Consider the following 19,346-nt stretch of genomic DNA (forward strand, 5'->3'; position numbering starts at 1 on the left):
GACCTCAAATATTGCATTACATAAAATATTATACTATATAAAAACTAACAGTAAGCAATGTGAGATTTAAATGCTAAGTTTACACTGTGATGACAATCTGACCCCACAGATCTATACACTGATCAACTGGCTAAAAATTGAAATGAAATTAGGCGATGTTCGATCTTTCAGGTCATCCATGCAATTGTTAAATTTGCAATTAAGGATTGCATCACATCCATTAATTGCAGCTCCATCATTTCTTTATTAATACTAAAAATAAAAGTCATAACTAAAGAGAGGCTTTTAGAGTAATTATATGGGACATTTGTGAGCCACAACATACACTTTGAAAAGTGGGTGTATGCCCAAACAGTTACCTGTTTGCCCCTTTACAATTTCACTATAACAGACCTTCTCTGGGGACCTTAGCAATGAGCCTGTGAGAAAGAGATTTCATACCAAACTGAAGCTGCTTGTATGGATACACTGTAGTCAACAGCTTTCAGATGTCAATGCTTTTCAAGAGAGTAAATTTGAGAAAAGGTTAAAAGCTCATCAAGATATTTTGAAGGTTAGAGAGAATTTAGATACTATCACAAATAAATGAACTGTGTCATGTTAACATAGTTCATCACAGCAGCATCCACATGATTTATTATATTTGTAAAACAGTAACACCCTCTTTCATACATTCATTACTTCCACAGACAGCAAGTGTCCAGTCAACTTTTACATCACTTAATGCTGCTTACTAATCAACTTTGCAGAAGCCCGTAATGATATGTGCTCTTTATTAGTTAATTAAGATGTAGTAGTACTAAGACTGTAAGTACTAAGATTGTATTTATCTGTATAGGAACCTTATTCCAATTCCAAAATGCTCTGTATTGCGCACTGATCAGCTGTACACGAGGCTGTTATGATGACATGTACAGCGAGTTAGTATGAGTTACATAATGCTTTAAAATCTAGACGCATGCTTTAAATGCAACACTGCCAGTAGGCAGAGGAAGGATCCATCCAGTCAGCATCACTATACAGAGACACTTGCATTCTCCTCAGGAAATCCTTTTTCTTCCCAGTTTTACAGACACTGTACTCTATTTATTGTCATATTGTGTGAAATTATTGTACAGTGAAACCTTGATAACACTCTTGAATGAGGCCCCTAAGAAACACCTTCCTTTCATGTGGTGGTAGTTTTTTTGAAGCTGAAGCTTCAGCAATTAAATGACAGCAAAACACATTACTTACACTGCCACAATGCATAAGATAATAATATGCATTATTAATATCAATAAACAAATAATACAATGTTGAAAGGTGTCTAGTACATGGGGTAGATCACAGCTTTAATTCATTTTCACATCTACATTTTTAAATACCTAAACAAAAATCAATAAACAGTCTAAGATAAATCACCAATGTGCAGCGGTGAAATATAAGAATTTGGCACTTTGCCATTGCTGCTATATTATGTGTTAAAGAAGGAGATATGTAGGCAAAATGAAATACAAATAGCATATGGCCTGGTATTAAAATCTACAGTCCAACTACCTCACTGTAAAAATCTGGAGCTGCATACTTTAATAAATGTTTAAGCTTTCCAACTTTTCTAACAAACAAAGCTTTCAAAAGAAACCCTCTGGGGTTCACACAATACATCTTGTCTTCTCAAAAATGTGGGGATTTTTTTTAAAAAAAAAAACAAAGTGATCCCACTGTGCAGAATGATTTGTCTCCCCAAGCCCCAAATTCACTGCGCCCTGAATGTTGAGCTCAATAAGTTAAGGCGATAAAAGTCCCTTCTGTTACCAGGGCCAATTAAATGAGTTCATATTGCAGATATAGCACATATTAACACTCTGCCTACTAAGACACCAGAGGAGAGATGCAGCTTGGGAGAGCTTCTTATGACATAACATCAAGACAAGTAAGGAAACTTCAACCTTGGAGCCACCCACCATCAAATCCTTGTCACATATTTTTAAATCAAACAGATGACTAATATATTCCAGCTCAAACTGGGTTTGTTATCTACTGGATTGAAGCTGGTGATCACTGCATGTACAATGTTTACCCAGTGTCAAAATCTGATGGAGTGCCACCACATTATGTAATGTGTATAACTACATCTACAATGTGACATAATTTAACACTGATGGGAAAGGAAACGTGGGAGTACAATAGATGCGGTGGGAGAGCTTGACTACAGGAGAATATTTGGGAGACTTGGAGACAGGAGAACATCCAGGCACTGCTTCATTTTCTGTTCAGTAGGAGCTGGCTGAGGCTGTAGCAATTCTCTTCCCAATGTACACCCTGGGAGGCAAATCCAGAAATTAATAACATTTAACCAAGTGGAAACAATTAAAAACATCGCAAATAACAATGTGGTAACAAAACGTGGTCATTACACTATATCAACTGATTCATTCATAAATGTTTATTAGCGTCAGCCATTGTTTTTTTTGTTTTTTTACACCTATAGAAATCAACTCTCCTCCTGCCACATGGAAGGTAAACACCAGACTTCAGGAAGTTAGGCGAGGTTTATTTTATCTTTATTACATAAAGATGTGTAAGTATGTGTAAGGGTGAGCTTGTGAAGGATAAACATGTCAAACAAATTTAAATGTAAATTTGAAACCTTTATTAGTCCCACAATGGGGAAATTGCTTAAGGCAGCCCAGCAAAGAGCGCCATACACCAGTGAGTACACTGGAGGCTATGCGGGTAAAGTGTCTTGCCCAAGACATCTGGCTGACGTTTACACCCTGTGTAAAACCAATGTCAATGCTGCCATTTAGCTGGGTGCAAACTGTCAGCAGTAGATATCTCTGTGCCATGCTATACATCTGGATATAAATAGCATTGTAGATCTAGGCAGCATAGGTAGATCTACTCACAATTAACAGTATACGTTTTAATAGACATCCAAGGCAGCTTGTTATTCAAGGATTACAATTTTACTACTTTATTGCTAACCCTTCAGTGTAAAGGAGACACGGCAAAAAATAACACATCATTTTTACTTGAATCTACAAAACACCAAAATAGCTGTGCACTCATGAATAAGCAATGACACAGCCCCAACAGACTGCGTCCAATTGCCCATTATGAGTCAGTAATGTACCAAACTGGAGCAAGGGAACTATAAAAGCACCTGTACTACATGTGATGTAATGCAAGGCTCTGCTGGACATAACTGGATGTTGAAACTCACCCAAGGCCAAGAGCCAGGATGTGTGAGATGAGTAGGGAGGGGATGAAAACTTTGAGGAACTCAGCAGAGAAGATGCCACCTTTCTTCATGACCCCACTCTTTCTCATACTGAGAGATACTGAGCGTCGGGGGTGTCTGAAGTGGAACTCCCTAAACAGAATGATCAAAGACAAGATGTAAATGATATCAGAATATATTTTAATACAGTATCCTGGATGTGGGAGTTTGCTTACTTTGGCGGAATGTTTTCTGGTCTGCTGGACCAATCAGCAACCCAGTCTACTTCTTTGTTCATTAGGATGTCCTCGTCTCTGTCTTTGTCTAGACTCTCCTCATCTGACTGTAAATTCAGAAGTAAAGGGATTAGAGTAACAAAATTACTAAACAGAGTTCTCATCCTTAGAGTTAAATACTTGGCTTTACCTGACTACCTCTAGGGCTGGACATCTCCACATCAAACATTATTTGACCCTCCTCCTGCCCTGGACTTGGTGGTCTGTGAGGACTGAATTGATATATTGAAACATGTTAATGTTGTAAATATTTGTCTCACAGGACATAGACAATGATGACCTATATAATATACCTACCTATCGCAAGAGGAGTTACTAGGGCTTGATTCATGCTGTGCATCCAGGAGGATCTTTTCCATGTCTCCATTGTGGATAGAGGAGGATGATGGCACATGTTCCAATCCTCCAATCAGTGTTTCATCACTTTCAGGAACCACTTCCAAGGTCTGCAGAGTTTCACTCATGCCAGCATTTGCGTTTATTTGGTCTGCAGCGGGTGTCAGCAGCAGGTTTGCCTGGGCTGCTGTATTTCCATTCAGCTCCAGCTCTACCCAGGATCCTTGGCAACACAGACATTAAGAGGGCAAATGACAGGAAATAAGGGGTGCTGTTTGTAAAGTGCAAACAGGAGACACACACACACACACACTTCTGTATGCTTTCAAATGAAAACAGCTGACCTACATTTGCCATCTAACGCTGTGCATTCAAATGAAGTGGCTGCGCGCTGCATCCATGATAGCATGCCTTTCTTTGTGCCACTGCCCCACAAACAGCTTGCACATTTTTTTCCAGACGGGAGGGAGTTATGTAATCTCTGAAAGCCTGCAGGGCTTGGATGTGCACAGTTTGTAAACCTTGTGACAACATGAGACGCCCTTTTCTCAATTTGGCATCGATGAAGATTAAACATATCTTAGGTCGCCGATGCATGATGGATCGCACGTACACACGCGACTTTTTCATGAATGCTGCTCTCATGTGAGCTCTTGCATAACTGGAGAGTGCAGTGTCAGACAATTTGTCCAGACATGTCGCTGTTCCAGCTGTGTTGACACACAAATGGAGCGGAAAACCTCCCTCCTTTCAACCGGAGCTGGCGTATCAATACTAAATTAACAGTACTTTCATTTTAAGTCTTAACGCGCCGTTTAATGTTTCTGGTGCTGTGTTTTTTGCAACCACCTGGGAAAACATCCGACAACTGGGCTCTTTAGATGTCAAATTTAATTCGATAGAAAGTGGTTTATTGAATAAAGATGGAAGCCGTCCACACAGAAGCAGTGTGCAATGACACATTATCAGATTTTTTTTTATAAAACAGAGGCAAATAAAGCTAAATATTTCCTCTTTTGTCCCAAACTTGTTTTCATTTTGGTTAGAGCCCGCCCAGTCCCGATTCTTGTCAGTAATTGGCTGCGGGCATATCTATCAAACGTTTAGGGCAATGCAATTGGCTACCTTACGATGACGCAAAACAATATCGCCCACCACCCCTCCCAGAAGACGAGGAAATTCCATCCCGATGTAACTTTTACAATAAAACCTTCATTCCAGCGATATCACCAGAAACACACGGCTTCATGAAGAATATATAAAGGAGCATTCGTGAGGCGGAGTTCTAAAAAGCTGACGGTGATACCTACCGTGAAGCCCGGGTTCTTCGTTATTGTTTTGTTGAGCTGCAGCGGTGGACATGTTGACTACCCAGTTTTAGCATTCTATATGACACGCAGACAATCTGCAGCGTGCGCATGCGCTAAACCAGTCCAGAGTCCAGACCACTAAAAAGACTTTAAGCAGCGATGGGCATCTCTTTTCCTTACAAACATGTCACTGTTGTTGAGCTCTAAAATATGTTCTAGATGTAAAAGACTGCAGGATTTACCACAATGTTTGATTTGTTGAACACATGCAGGGCAGATGTATGATTGATGTAAAAACACAAAAGACCCTGTTATTGGGTCCTTGTCAACTGATGTGTTTTAGTGCAGGAACTAGATGACATATCTGTACACAACCCACTGCCAGTATGGTAACTTTATTCAGAAATTCATCTAAACTGTACTTTATTCCATTTGACAAAGACAAACATAGCTGTACAATGAACCATTTGTAGTTTCCCCCCTTACAGATCACCGACACTTTTACAATCTTTATTTAAGAGCCCATTGGAATAAACAAAAAAAACATACAAATTGATGAACTTCACAAAAATAAAAGTGCATTTTGTTTTGTCTCCTATGATACATTAACTATGTTTATAGTGCTGCTCTACATGGAATACCCTCATAACTCCAATTCTAGCAGTTTCCCTCCTTATTGTATGTAGGGCAAGTTTTTGTAGTTTTGTTAACACCATGATCGAAAGCCATTACAGATATTTGACTTTGTATTTAAAGAAAAAAAACCTGTGGGGTAAGGCAGCTAAGAGTTAAGAGTCCTGAAAAGCTGCTTCATTTAAGGTACAAAGTTTTGATCACAGAGCAGCGGTAAGTTCCCCTGAGCAGTCTCCTGTTGGGTACACCAGAGACTTCAAGAAACATACTTGATTATCATATTTCTTCTTCATGCTATAAGAAAGGCAACAGGGTTCTTCTTAACATCTTTGTGGTTTACACTGTAGCCTTGAATAGCTACAAGCTGAAGGTGATATGAGGGGAGGCCAAAGATTAGTTGTTTTTTTCATCTTTCAGTGTTTTGTTTTTGAAAAAGCTTATTTTTGTACAGTTTATGTCCATCTCTGTCATCTGCAGAGGTGGATTTGAAGAAAAACAAAAAGCCAATGCTGTCAAAAAGGAAAAATGAAATATCTGATGCAGTGGTGCTTGATATAGAGAAATGGTTATTTAATAGTAAGTAAATGGGTAATGAATGACAAGTACAAGACGGATCACTGATCCTGTTTTAAATGGATATCTTTCCTTGTTGATGGGGGGCTGACTGACTGCATCCTTGACTGTGGAATAAGACAAATATGCCACATTATGCAGGATATATACCATGAGGGAAAATAGCATGAATCACTTACAGAATCTTGCATTAGATCAAAAAGAAAAGTTGCAAAATGAAAAAAAAACCCTCATTACAAGAAGAAACAACCCAGAGCCCTGAGAGAGAGAGACTTAACAGTAGTTTAACACCACCATAAGGAGGTGGGTGGTTATTTTGGTAATATGTTAATGATTTGAAATCCATTCTTTAAAGTAGGAGTGACATATTAACTCACACAAATATGATCCAGAGGATCAAGAAGCCTCGTGCCCCGATTTAATGGCTTAATCATAAGTGGAAAATTGTGCTATAAAGAAGCAGAATAGACCTTCTTCATCGCAGACATTTGGCTTTTCATAGAAGAAAAACAATCGTTGAATCAAATTTCATTCCTAATGGCTCAGCTCCAGTTTCCAACAATATCAGGATCTTTGAACAAGTTCACTTAAATATAACACAGGCACTGTCAGTGTCAACCATGCAGCAACCTTCAGGACCCAAAAAGGAAGCCAATGTGCAGCACGTTCTTCCACATTTATAAACGGTCTATGGTGTTACCGATGCTTTTCCTGCTTAGACGAACCAAAGTGTCTGCTCTAAGAAAGGTCTACCTGCTGCATGTAACTGAAGCATTGTGAAGAAATAGTAAAATAGATCTTTTTGATGCCCTCTCCATCCCAGATACAGTCCCTCATGATCTCTTCCATGTAACCAGCATTCGAAAAGCAAGTGCTTCACAAATTCCGCTTTTAAATGCAAAGGTCTGTATAGGACAGCTACACATGCACCACAGGAGAAAGACATTTCATTAACCAGTAACTTTTCCTATAGTCAATCGACATGACTAGCTTCAGGGAACCTGATTTTAAACTTAATGCATGTTAAATAAAATGCCTTCCCCTAGTAGACCTGTGAGGGCCTATTCCTTCACAGCGAGCAAAGTGATTCATTAACCAAAAACCATGGCACATAAACAGCACACTGAGTGAGAAAATTAACTCAGAATCTAACAATGAAGCAACCAAACATGTTCCACATTAACATCAGTTACAGTCGGCCAAATTCAGAATGAAACATCTTTAGTGCTTATCGCTACAGATGTACTGACACCTGAACATACTTTTCTTTGGACATCCCACATCAGAAACAACACTTCCTTGATGCCAAAAACACAAAACAAAACTGAACAAAAATACCTGCCAGGAGGAACGTAATGTCCCAAAATCATATGACAAAGAGGTTACCTGACCTTCAAGCAAACTTGCATCTACAATCAGTCCAAGACAGACAGCTAAAAAAACCTACAGTGATTAGACTGTAATCCTATTGCCTTAATTTATACAAAAATAAACGAGCTATAGTGATTATTCTTCTTGTTATCAGGTACAGTACAAAACATCATATAAAAAAAGTCTACAAACAGAAAAAAGATCCAGAGAATAAAGCAACTGATCAATCTGCACACACACAACATTGTGGGGAAGCTGGCAGCAGCACTCAACTGTTCAGGTGCCACAAGAGAATTAGGCCACACCATGCCATTACACCCTTCCATGTATATACAGTTTTTGTCCTGAGCTTTATATATGGTTGTCAACACACACATGTGCAAGGGTGACCCAAGGGTCCAGGGACACCTTGTCTGCAAGATAGCTTTAAATGAATAAAACCTCAGAGAGTACAGGACTGGTTACTTTGGCATGACAAGCCACCATTTAACTCCTTAAACCACAATACCCGACGGATGCATGTGCACGCCACTCGTGTGTTTTTGTTTGTTTTTAGCCATGACCAAGAAATTGCATATACATTGCCACTGACAATTTCAATACACTGAAAATCCACTGACATGTCTGAGCCTGCTTCGAAACAAGGAATCAAACTTAGTCAGATGTTCATATGATCAGGACACTGCAACGTTACAGCTTCAGCTGGTCAAAAGTTATTGCATTTACAAGACACCGTTTCAGAGATCCAATTTTGTCAAGTGTTTGGAAGAATGTTTTTAGAGTACAAAGGTTACCGGTAGTTCGGTTGGTTTTAGTTAACCAATAGTGGTAGTAGTTTTAGTATCAGATGTTTCCCTTACCACCAAACAATAACTATGACAAAAACTTCACTGTGATGGAATTTGAGACTTTTAAGCTGATTTTCTTACAGTAGAGAATTAAAGTTAATGCATTAAAGTTAAAAATTTGATCTAATACATATTAGTAATGGAGATTTGATGCCATTTTTGGAGAATGAGCTAAAAATGCCAAAAGGCTTGAATAATCCTTTAATAGCACAATCCTACTGTAAATTAGGAACGTAGTGATGAGTGAACTTGGCAACTTGACAAATACTGGGGATAAATGGAGTGTCGACAGCTTGTATTAGCAGTGTTTCAGGCCAGTATGAAAAGGAACTTGGTGACAGCAAGACAGTAAAAACAGTAGAAACGATTTCCTATTCAAACTAGTAAAACAGCTACAAAAACTTAACTGGTAACAATGACACAGAAATGAATCATGTCACAATGGCACAACAGAAGAATGAAATAAACAAGCTTACATGTGTATTTCACACATTTCCCTTTGGTTTGGGACGTAGTGGAATTGTAAATGGTAGCTTGGTGAATGGAGTGCTCCTGATGGAAGAAAAGCCATGACAATAAAAGTCTGGACATGTATTTAAAAGAAAGAAAACCCTGTAAGTGTATTTGCATTATACATGGAAATATGCTTGTGACGGCCTAGTTGGATGTACTGTGTACACACCATGGGCAAATTGTATCAAGTTTTAGGGATTTAGCCAGAAAACAGACAGCTATTGTTTATCATTGTGTATCAGAGCAATGGGGCTTGAGCAGAAACTGGGATCTGAGTGGTTTAACAACAGCTAGTTTAGCTTTTCCTGGAATATGTACAGATTGTTGGTGGTGGCCACAGCAATGATGTTGTCCAGAGGATGCCAGGCAGTATGCAGGATCTTCTTATTAAAGTCCAGACTGTCTACACTGATCTCATCCTTTTTGCGCTTCCCACCTGTGCTGACTTTGCGAGGCTTCAGGACAGATCGTGGCTTGCTGTTTTCCCGTGACGCCTCTAGTGTCACATCCTGTCGGTAGCCTCTGTCAAACATTCTGAAGAAGTTGTTGTAGGAGCCCGTCATCACGACACTGAAGAGAGAAAGGGTGAGAGTGAGTGATGGAAAATCACAACAAAACTCAATAAATCTTAGTAATGAGCAAACACTGTATAAGACCTATAACAGCTGATCTGCGTTCAAGTGTTCATTTTGTAGTTATTGGTGCCTAAAAAATGGGGGGGGGGGGGGGGGGAGTAACTAGCCAACTGCTGGCTTAACACAAAAGTGGATGAGTGTTTGGGCAAACAGAGATGATGCAGCTTCACCTATCAACCACTACTGCATAGACGTCGGTTCCAAGACAACACCTCTTTCCAACATAGCAGCGCGCATAAGCGAGATATTTTGGCCTCACTATTGTACACTGGCAGAACTGCGTGGTCCATCCGTTACACAGCCAATGGTTACGAGCACTAACAGAAGCATGTGTAAAACACTCCTTTGCCACCCAAATGAAATCAAGTGCAGCCTTACGCCTGCACTGAACAGATAACCACTGTCGGTGATAAGGCCAGTGTCACTGGCTTCACTGCTATCAAATGAAGAGTCAGCCAAAAAACAGTCTGTGTACGTCATATGTGTGACTGGAAATGATCATTTTAAAGAATGCCAAATTGCATTAATTGATAACAGTGTACTTTTACACAGACATGCTCACCTGTCGTTCCCATTCCAACAGCATTCAAACTTGTCGAAGATGCAGTCATTCTCATAAAGTGAACACAGTTTACTCCTGAGATATTCGTGCACCTGTTCAAAGAGAGTGAGGAGACTGATAATAAACAGCTGGTAACTTGGATATTGTGACTGTTAAACACCTCACTGTTGTGAAGAGCCAGTCAGGTTTATAAACAGACCATAACCACATGAACAACAACGGCAACAGTTACAGACCTGATAAGTTTCTACTGGTCGGGTCTCCATGTTAAGATCCCAAATTTTGACAGACAGGTAATCACGGGTCATCATGTAGCGCCCACTGTGGCTGAACTTGACATCAGAGATGGATGAGATGATTTCAGAAAAGAAGGAACGATTGTTTGGATCTTCTGGCTCTTCAAACACTTAAAGAGATAGAAACATGTCATTAGTTTATCCTGATTGTCTTTCCCAAATGAAACGCTAACATTTTTAAACATTTAATTTAGCAACTTACACAACTTTAACTGCACAAAATTAAACAGATGTTTGCAGCATCAAATTTACACAGCACAACACTGTAATACCCAGTTGGGCCACATGGTGGTACTGTTGTTTTTCTGTTACAACACCTATCCATAGAAACACAGACACAGCTCTGCAAATAAAAGATAATTCAGAATACTGATGCTTCCTTTCTTGAATGGGGAAAAATATAAACAGTATTTCACATCTAATTCTGTAGTTTCATTATCTATGCTACCCATCAGAATTGCACCTCAGCAGACTCCCAACACGAATGATTCAGACTCACGTTTAGCATGCTTGTCACACAGTGCTGATGCCCTCATGTCACACATACGGATAGTGCCCTTGCTGCTGCTGTAGACAAAAGTGTTACACTGGTTGGGGTGGAACTCTGCTGCTGTGATCACTTCTGTCAACTCCTCCATGTTGGCTGGCTTAATGTCAACAATGTCTGAAGAAGTGAGGTTCAGGTCTACACAGACATTTTGGCGAACTTTAAAAGATATCTTTTGAAATAGATCATTATTATTTAACTGTAACAAACACAGTCTACTGCTGCAACCGGTGGACAGAAATTAAACAGCATGTGATCAGCTTAAATCATTTCTTTGAATGAACACTACATTAGCATCAAACATATGCATTCTTATAAGCATGCACATTCTGTATGCTAGAGACACTATGCTGGTAAACTAAAATAAAAAACCTTCATTGTGGACTCATGTAGTAGCTGTATGAAATATCGATCAATGGCCAAAGCACAAAACCTCCTATCTCCTCTTTGCAATGAACCAATACCTTGTTGGTATGTGTTAATACATATTAGTGATATAATCCAAAAAATAGTGTATTATATATTGGGTATACTTAATACATAGCACTCTGCATTTTTCTGAAAAAAAATACATTGTCCCCAAAGTCCTGTGCAGTCAAGCCCCTTTCAGCTCAGTTTCTTCCATATGAAATATACTTAAACCCTCTCTATATAAATATGGTTAAACATAACAAGAAGAAGCAGTAAAGAACAAAAGGATACTAAAGCTGCGATCAGTGATCTCCAGATGCCAGAGGTTAATGCGCAGGTCGTCTGCAGATAGGTACGTCTCATAATCACTGTTGACTGAGATGGAGTTGATATGATAGGTGTGAGCATTTGCAAACACTCGTCTTGGGCTGGCTTCCACCATCAAGTCCATGGGCCTGAACACCGGTACCTGAGGGGAGGACTGTGGTCAGTGTCCTCATAGTGTCAGCTGCTCTCAGGCTTTTATGTAAGCCTGGAAATAATCTATATTTTTCCATTTGTGAGACAATTAACTGTCCTTTAAACAGTTAAAAGAAGAAAGCTTCTGGGTTCAGTCTCTTAAACTGACTATATTTGGAAACTACTCAATAAATATAGATCTGTTTCCTAAAATGGAGGATGCACATGACAAGGGAGGAAAACGTGGAGTGAAAACTAAAGCTGAGCAGCAAGCAAACACAGGTGAAGCTAATAACATTAACTGTAGCACTGTAAGGACAGATCATTAAATGTTGCACGTGTACATTTGGTAATAAGCTATATCCGTGTTCACTTAATTTAATGAGATGAAGTAAGAAAAGACTGAAATTTCAATTAGTTTATTACTTTCATTATGAGGGGTGTGTGAAGTGAAGAACATCAATCAAAGCACTCAACTGGATGAGGTACATGGATCGGTAAAAAAGCAATTTATACCCACCCGTAGTGCTGTGACTGAGTTGGGATCTCTGTATCGCCCATCTTCCTCCTTCAAATTGTAGCCCTCTGGTCTCTTGTCACGCTCACTAATTTTCCACAGCTTAATGGTTTTGTCTAGCAGTGAGACAGATCATGAAGAACGTCTTTGATAACAGAAGAAAGGGTTCAATTTAAAACTGCGGCACACTCACCATTTGTAGACAAAAGGAACTGCGCCGCATTCTTCTGAGGCAGCCATCGAATCTTGTTGATCTTCTCCTCAATCTCAAGACTCTTCAGGTAGTCAAACTCTGGCTCATGGCTCTGGAAGGTGCTGTAAACATTGTACTCTCCTCGGCACTGTGGCTGATTCTTACTCTAAATATGACAAACCACAAATCAGTTCAAATGTTGCAGCAAAAATATACTTGAGAGAAAACATCAGTATTTCAACTCGTAACAACTGAGAAACCCAGTAAACATTTGTATTTAAAGTGGACCTCTTGTGTAAAAACATGCACTCAGCATTCACCTCTGGTTCCTGCTGGAAGATGACAACACGGCCCCCCTTGTCCCCGGTGGCAAGCAGCTCTCCAGAGTGGTTGAATTCAACAGTAGATATGATATCAGCTGTCAACAAGATGTGGTTATTAGATTAGGATCATATTTAAAATAATGTAATGTCTTTACATGTAATGACTCCAGAACAAGGGGATCCTGGTGGCTAAATCTGAGGTGTGTCCAATGTGAAAATATTTAGAATATACTAAATATAATATACTTCTTAGTTGAACAATACACTTCATCCTTCATGAAATTCTTCCCAAACATATCCTACATTTGTTTTAGTCTTGTCCAGCTTTGAAAATCAACCATGTCAACCATGGCAAAAACATAACAGAGCAGTGACGCACATGTATGTTTCCACACTACAGTATTCTGAGTGAACGATACACTAAACACTCTGAAGCTACCCAGCGCTTTTTAAAGACAAGTATTCTCAAAAAATCCCTCAACACAACAATTAATTCCCATTTACTGACTGGCACTATTCTGAGCTGGTGAAATCCTTAACATATACAATGCCGTTATTTCACTCTTAACAGGACACAGAGTGCCTGATACGACCTGACTCCACACAAAGTATCACATAAAACAAAAGTAGGCAGACTGAAGGGGAATATCTGTGCAGGAGCTGAATCAAACTACTGTTGTATTGTTAAAGTTTTCAGCCTATGTACTGCCATGTCACACAAGGAGAGGCTCACGTTTTATATGCTTGGTCTTAGGACAAGCTTACTATAAACAACTGCGTGGGCTTTTGCACACAAATACATCCACATGTATTATAAACACACTTGAGTTCTATCAGGTGTTGCATTTACTTTGTTCATGTGCTGTTTGTAAAATTATTTCTCTTCAGAAAATCACAAAGCAAAAAGATTAACTTCAATTAAATTACTAAATCAAATAAAAGTGATGCTTAAAACTTTCCATGTGTTTTTGAAATGCCCTGCATGGGTGAAATTAGGCATTCCATTTTGGTATGCATTTCACTTTCAAGCATGAAAACACCACTAACACTCCCATGAACTGTACAATTAGTTTATGTTGACATTTTCTAGATCTGTGACATTGTTATGCCTGCAATAAACCCACTGGACTACCTGTATTACTACTACAGCCCTTTTACAACAGATAGATGATCTAAAACTACTAATGATATCTGAAAGAAACAAGCATGTACAGGATGCCAGTGAGACACTGCATGCTAGCAAATGTTCAGGGACCATCACAGAGACTTACCCTCAGCGACATCATCATCTATCGATCCTTTGACCTGGGAAAAGCACCACTGAACATCATTGCTCCCACCGCCGGGACCTGCACAAAACACAAGCACAAGTTTTGACACAGCTCCATGTAAGACCCAACTTCACACGCGTTAGCCAGGTGCTAACTTAGCTTAAAGCATTATTATGAGAAGCAGGCAGGGCATGGCTTTATTTTGACTGCACAATCTTAGTGGTGTGTAAAATCTACAAGCACGTGTAACAGTTTGAACATGTTTACTGTGCAAAATGTCCACTTTCACACTGTCAGTGACTCACACTGGCATCTTGGACGTATCCTAGCTTGCTAGCTAGCCTGCGCAAGTTAATCATAACAGAGAGACAAACCCATCATCTGCGCCACGCAGGACAGTGGCTGTTAAACAGTAACTGAACCCCAGACACCCTGCTTTGTTCACAGTCTAGTTTTACCTGCCATGGCGAGCGACTCAGACAGGGATCTCTGAAGCGGGCTCGGGCCCTGGACTGGAACCCGTGCTGCCCCGGGTCGGCTGGGAGGTTCTGAGATAGGAGCAGTGGAGGAATGAAGCAGGGAGTGCTCCTGCTAACTCCGAAGACCGTACTCGGAAAACCTAAATCCCGGTAAAAAATCAACAGCAGGAACCCGTTTTTTAACCAAAGATAGTCGGCCACAATCCGGTGTACTGGTTTGTAGACTTTGCACTCTACTTTGAGATTTCCCTCGCCTCTGCTCCTTCCAGCTTTACACTTTCAAAATGGCGCAACGCGGGCGGCGTTCGGTGAGCATCAATGAGCGGTGAGCGTGCACCATGAAATTAACCTGAAATTATCGGTGACGTGGGAGTTTTTCATGTCTACTAAGAGCAAAATAATATTTGATTTATTGTTCTTTGATTTTTTAAATAAAAAGTAATGAACCGCGTTTTAATAAAACCCCGTATTGGGTTATCCCCGCCCATGTGCATCGTTTCTGTGTTTCAAATCGAGCGAACCACGCACGCAGTGTGAAATTCAGAAAGTGAAGCCAGAAAACTATCTTATTTCATAGATTTCATTTCTATTTAGTATGGTATAGTTTTCTATTTGTATTGCACTTAATTGTTGATAATTGAAATATTACTAAAAGTATAGTTATATAAAAGATTCTGACTTAAAATAGTATCTGTGCTGTGCAATAATGTAGTATTTCGAATATGTAATGAGGTTTAGTAAATTAAAAAATAAGTGATCGACTCATTAAAACTTGTATATGTAACAAATGTATTTTGTATGCTGAAAAATATGTTGATTTCAAGCTTTAACTCAATAAGCCATGTTTTAGAGCGTACTGCAATAACATCATTGACCAGATTTATAGGCTACATTTGATTGGTTATAATGCATTCATTTCAACGTTATATTAGTCAAATAAACACTTAACTGGGCCAGCATCTATCTCGATTCTCTAAAACTCAAATATATCATGTTACATGTTACAATATACATGTTTGCTTTTATGTCCATACCTCTGTATGTCCCTCTCCTCCTTCCAGGCCTTTATATCAAGTGACTCACCACAGGAAGTAGAGCAGCTCACAGTAATTTAACATTAATCTGCTGTGAAGCAGCTTCCATCATTGTTAGCCTCCATTTTTGCATTCATATGGGGTGATTTAGAGTGGCTGAGACGGATTTTACATTTCTGACTTACACTCAAAGAAAAAATCTGTTGGATTTACTTAAAAATGTTATGTTAAGTGGTTCCACGTAACTGTTAAGTAGGTTTTAATAAAACCATCAACCAAGCACATGGTGTTTCTGTAACAATGAAGATGTAACCTGCAAATATGCAGAACAAAGAAAAGAAATGAGGCACAGCAGACTATAATGTTTAAACTGCAGGAAATCCTCTTTTTTTGTAATATTTTGCACAGCAAAATGATTGTAGTAAAAAGTTCATTGAACACATTTAACTGTAGTTTTTGTCTTTCTGTCTGCATCCGAGACTGCGTGTTTGCAGTGATACCAGGCCATTTATTCGCACCGTGAAAATTTACAACCGATGAAGTCAAATCACCTCAAAATCATTTTTCCTTCATGAGTGCACAAAAAAAGTCACAACAATGGACGGACACATCATGGTGACACACTTGAGCACTGTGTTTTTCCTCTCTGCATTAGTGTATCTCTTCCAAACTCTTCCAAGTGATGATCAGACTGATGAGGTGTAATATGATGAACCAGTCTAAACATTCAGAGCATAACAGTGATAACTATGAATAATGACAGATTGAATAGAGGTCTAATGTTTGATTTATTCAGATTCACATGACCAAATCAGATTCTAACATGCTTATGTCTGGGACTGTGGGAGAAAACTGGAGAACCCTGGGGAAAACCCACCTGGCACTTGGAGCGCATGTAAACTCCACACACAGAGAGAGAGAGAGGCCAGCTGCTGATCCTGACCTTCCTGTGAGGCACAGTGCTAACTACTGCACCACCGTGCCAGCACAAGTGTGATGCTGTCCAGACGTCCTCCTCTTCTGCCGCTTCATTTTCAGGACTTTCTTCGAGGGATGCATGTCTAGGACTGTTTCTGGAGGTGCCTGGACCATCTGGACAGCTTCAGTCTATGAGGCTGCACACAAATGTAGTGATTTAGTTTGAACAATTATATTAAGTACAAACGTGAGAGTTTAAATAGACCTACCACATGTGGACTCATGGACCTCTGATGTATTTGTCTTGATGTGTGAGGAGCTTCACATGACCACCAGCACAGTTGAATCTGTTTTTCAGCCACTAAAACTACCCGTTAGAGAAAAACATCTTTAAGTCCAAACAGTGAGATGATGCTTCAAGAAGAGGTGAGTCAGTCATTCTTACTGTAGCTGGGTGTGAATCAGAGCTGCTCAGGATCAGGGTCATTCATCCTCTGCATGGAACCAGACTGCTGTCACCTGGATACCTGAAATACAGAGAGAGATAGAGACAGAGAGACTAAAACATTTTGTTAATATTACTTATCTTTACACTGTAGAAATATTACTTTGGAACAATTCAATTAGAGTCACAGAGGCGTAATAGAAATCTTTACCTCTACCTTGACTTACCTTCCTTACAGACCACGGCAGATCTCATCAGAAAGAGCAGGCGTCTCCTCCTGCTCCCAGAGGAGGGCGATGCTTTTTCTGACTGATCATTCACTCCTCAGTCAGAGTCGCTGTCATCAGACCATCTAGGACTCCTGCCAGGGCAGGAGTTGAGGCCTGAGGTTGACGGAGCAGATCCCTGATATGAGGAGGAGCTGAGGCCTGCAGTGGGAGTGCAGAGGGTGTAGAGTGACTGTAGACCTCCTCCATCATCCTTCGTCCCTCGTCTGAGTCCTCCATGTCATCCTCCTCCTCCTGCACATCGATCTCCATGCAACCAAAGACTGAAGGAAGGTCCACATCATCCCACCAGTCCCCCAAGACATCTCCCACGTTGTTCTTCATCAGAAGAGAGGAGGACTGGGACACAGCCGTCATCAGCATCCAAGATCCAGACGACCTCAGGGAGGTCTCCTGGGCAATGCTCAATGACAAAGCGGACGTCCTCTGAGGAATTAAAAAAAGGAGAAAAAAGAGGAAACAAAATAAGAGAGTTCAGCTGGTGTTGAATAACTGAAGACATGAGAATGACTCAATGAGGTTTAACAGGAGCTGACACCACTGTCACTTGTTATTAACTAAGAAAATATGGAGGAATGAAGATTGTTTACTTCAGTAAAACAAATGAAAGCAAAGTAAAAGTACTCGATTATAAGTAAATATATGTTCTACTCAAAAAGTATGATCATTGAATTTTAATGTTATAATATTAATAGATCATTATTAATGATACATAAACATACATAAATATATAAACATTTATTATTGTTGTTGAGTCATTTGTGGTATCATTGTAAAGTCCTTTTATATATAAAACTGCATGTTCACAGTAACATTTGAATTATTAATGGTCAATTTTTCAAATATAAACATCTAATTAAACGTCCAGGAACACACATGCAGAAATGTCCCTTACACTATATTACAAAAACATTATTATGCAGTTCACAAACTTTAGTGTTTCACACAGCAACACATAGCAACATAAATTTTGCAGCTTTTTACTAATAACACGACACAGGATAAAATGTCAGAGCTAAGCACTCTTAATAACTCCATCCAGAGGGTTAACTGTGCACCTATAAACACCTTTAAACAGTCACAGATATTTCATGCTAGGATTCTTTGAAAATGCTTATATGAAGGTAAATCACTGAGCTGTGTTTTAAATTAGATATTTATGTTGTACTTTGTAGTTGTATTAATATATTTTGTATTTTATAAAACATATTTTGTAAATATTAATCACAGTCAAAATAGTGAGCCCAAGTGACCCGTGGAATAATTAAGCATTATATTATTAGAACACAAATCCATGTTGCTTGTTGCTGGTCACAGTAAAGCTGAAAGTTCTGTGAACAACAAGGTCTATCACAGCTACTTGAATTTCATCTGAAGTACTTTTCTTGACCTTCCTCCTCCTCCTCCTCCTGCTTGTGGTCCATTTCAGCTCGCTTGTGCACTCTGAGCTGTCTCAGCTGGTTTGATCTGGTGTTGGCCTATCCCTGCTGCTGTAGATTTATATGTATGTGATTAAAATAGTTAAGTAAATAACACATTTTCACAAAAGGAAAATAAAAATATTGATTTTAATATTCTGAATGTGTCAAAGAACAAAACAGAAACTAAAACATGACATCGTTGACATTTAAATATCATCTGCCCTCTCTCTTATCCACGATCAGATTTTTTTTAATACAGGAAGGCAACAAACCACCAACCAACAGAAAAACATCAATAGTGGTATCAAAGACTTGGATTGTTGAGCTGTCACTTAGGCCATCTTTCCAGGATGTCTTCAGTGTTCTGCTTCTTCTGCACTATTCCTTGTCTCGTTACTTTTATGGTTTGTTGGTTGTTTCTTTTCTGTACTTCTTCAATAGGAGAAATCCTCTCTTGTTCCAG

The 19,346-nt window shown here is 39.4% G+C and overlaps 2 protein-coding genes across 2 annotated transcripts; both read right to left on the bottom strand.

The window, feature by feature from the left end:
- Nucleotides 1-1,686: 1,686 nt before the first annotated feature.
- bnip3la (BCL2 interacting protein 3 like a) lies at nucleotides 1,687-5,248 on the bottom strand. Its single transcript, XM_028415098.1, has 6 exons — nucleotides 5,148-5,248; nucleotides 3,799-4,060; nucleotides 3,632-3,713; nucleotides 3,442-3,548; nucleotides 3,209-3,358; nucleotides 1,687-2,304 (listed from the first exon to the last, which is right to left on the bottom strand). Exons 1-6 carry the CDS (start codon nucleotides 5,197-5,199, stop codon nucleotides 2,256-2,258), a joined length of 702 nt encoding a protein of 233 aa, XP_028270899.1. The 5' UTR covers nucleotides 5,200-5,248; the 3' UTR covers nucleotides 1,687-2,255.
- A 278-nt stretch (nucleotides 5,249-5,526) lies between these two features.
- ppp2r2aa (protein phosphatase 2, regulatory subunit B, alpha a) lies at nucleotides 5,527-15,072 on the bottom strand. Its single transcript, XM_028414091.1, has 10 exons — nucleotides 14,758-15,072; nucleotides 14,300-14,377; nucleotides 13,026-13,123; nucleotides 12,706-12,871; nucleotides 12,516-12,628; nucleotides 11,828-12,005; nucleotides 11,078-11,242; nucleotides 10,519-10,688; nucleotides 10,283-10,374; nucleotides 5,527-9,655 (listed from the first exon to the last, which is right to left on the bottom strand). The coding sequence occupies exons 1-10, from the start codon at nucleotides 14,762-14,764 to the stop codon at nucleotides 9,376-9,378; spliced, it is 1,347 nt and encodes a 448-aa protein (XP_028269892.1). The 5' UTR covers nucleotides 14,765-15,072; the 3' UTR covers nucleotides 5,527-9,375.
- Between the last annotated feature and the right edge of the window lie 4,274 nt (nucleotides 15,073-19,346).

This window comes from Parambassis ranga, chromosome 9, assembly GCF_900634625.1.
Source record: "Parambassis ranga chromosome 9, fParRan2.1, whole genome shotgun sequence".
Classification (NCBI taxonomy): Eukaryota; Metazoa; Chordata; class Actinopteri; family Ambassidae; genus Parambassis; species Parambassis ranga.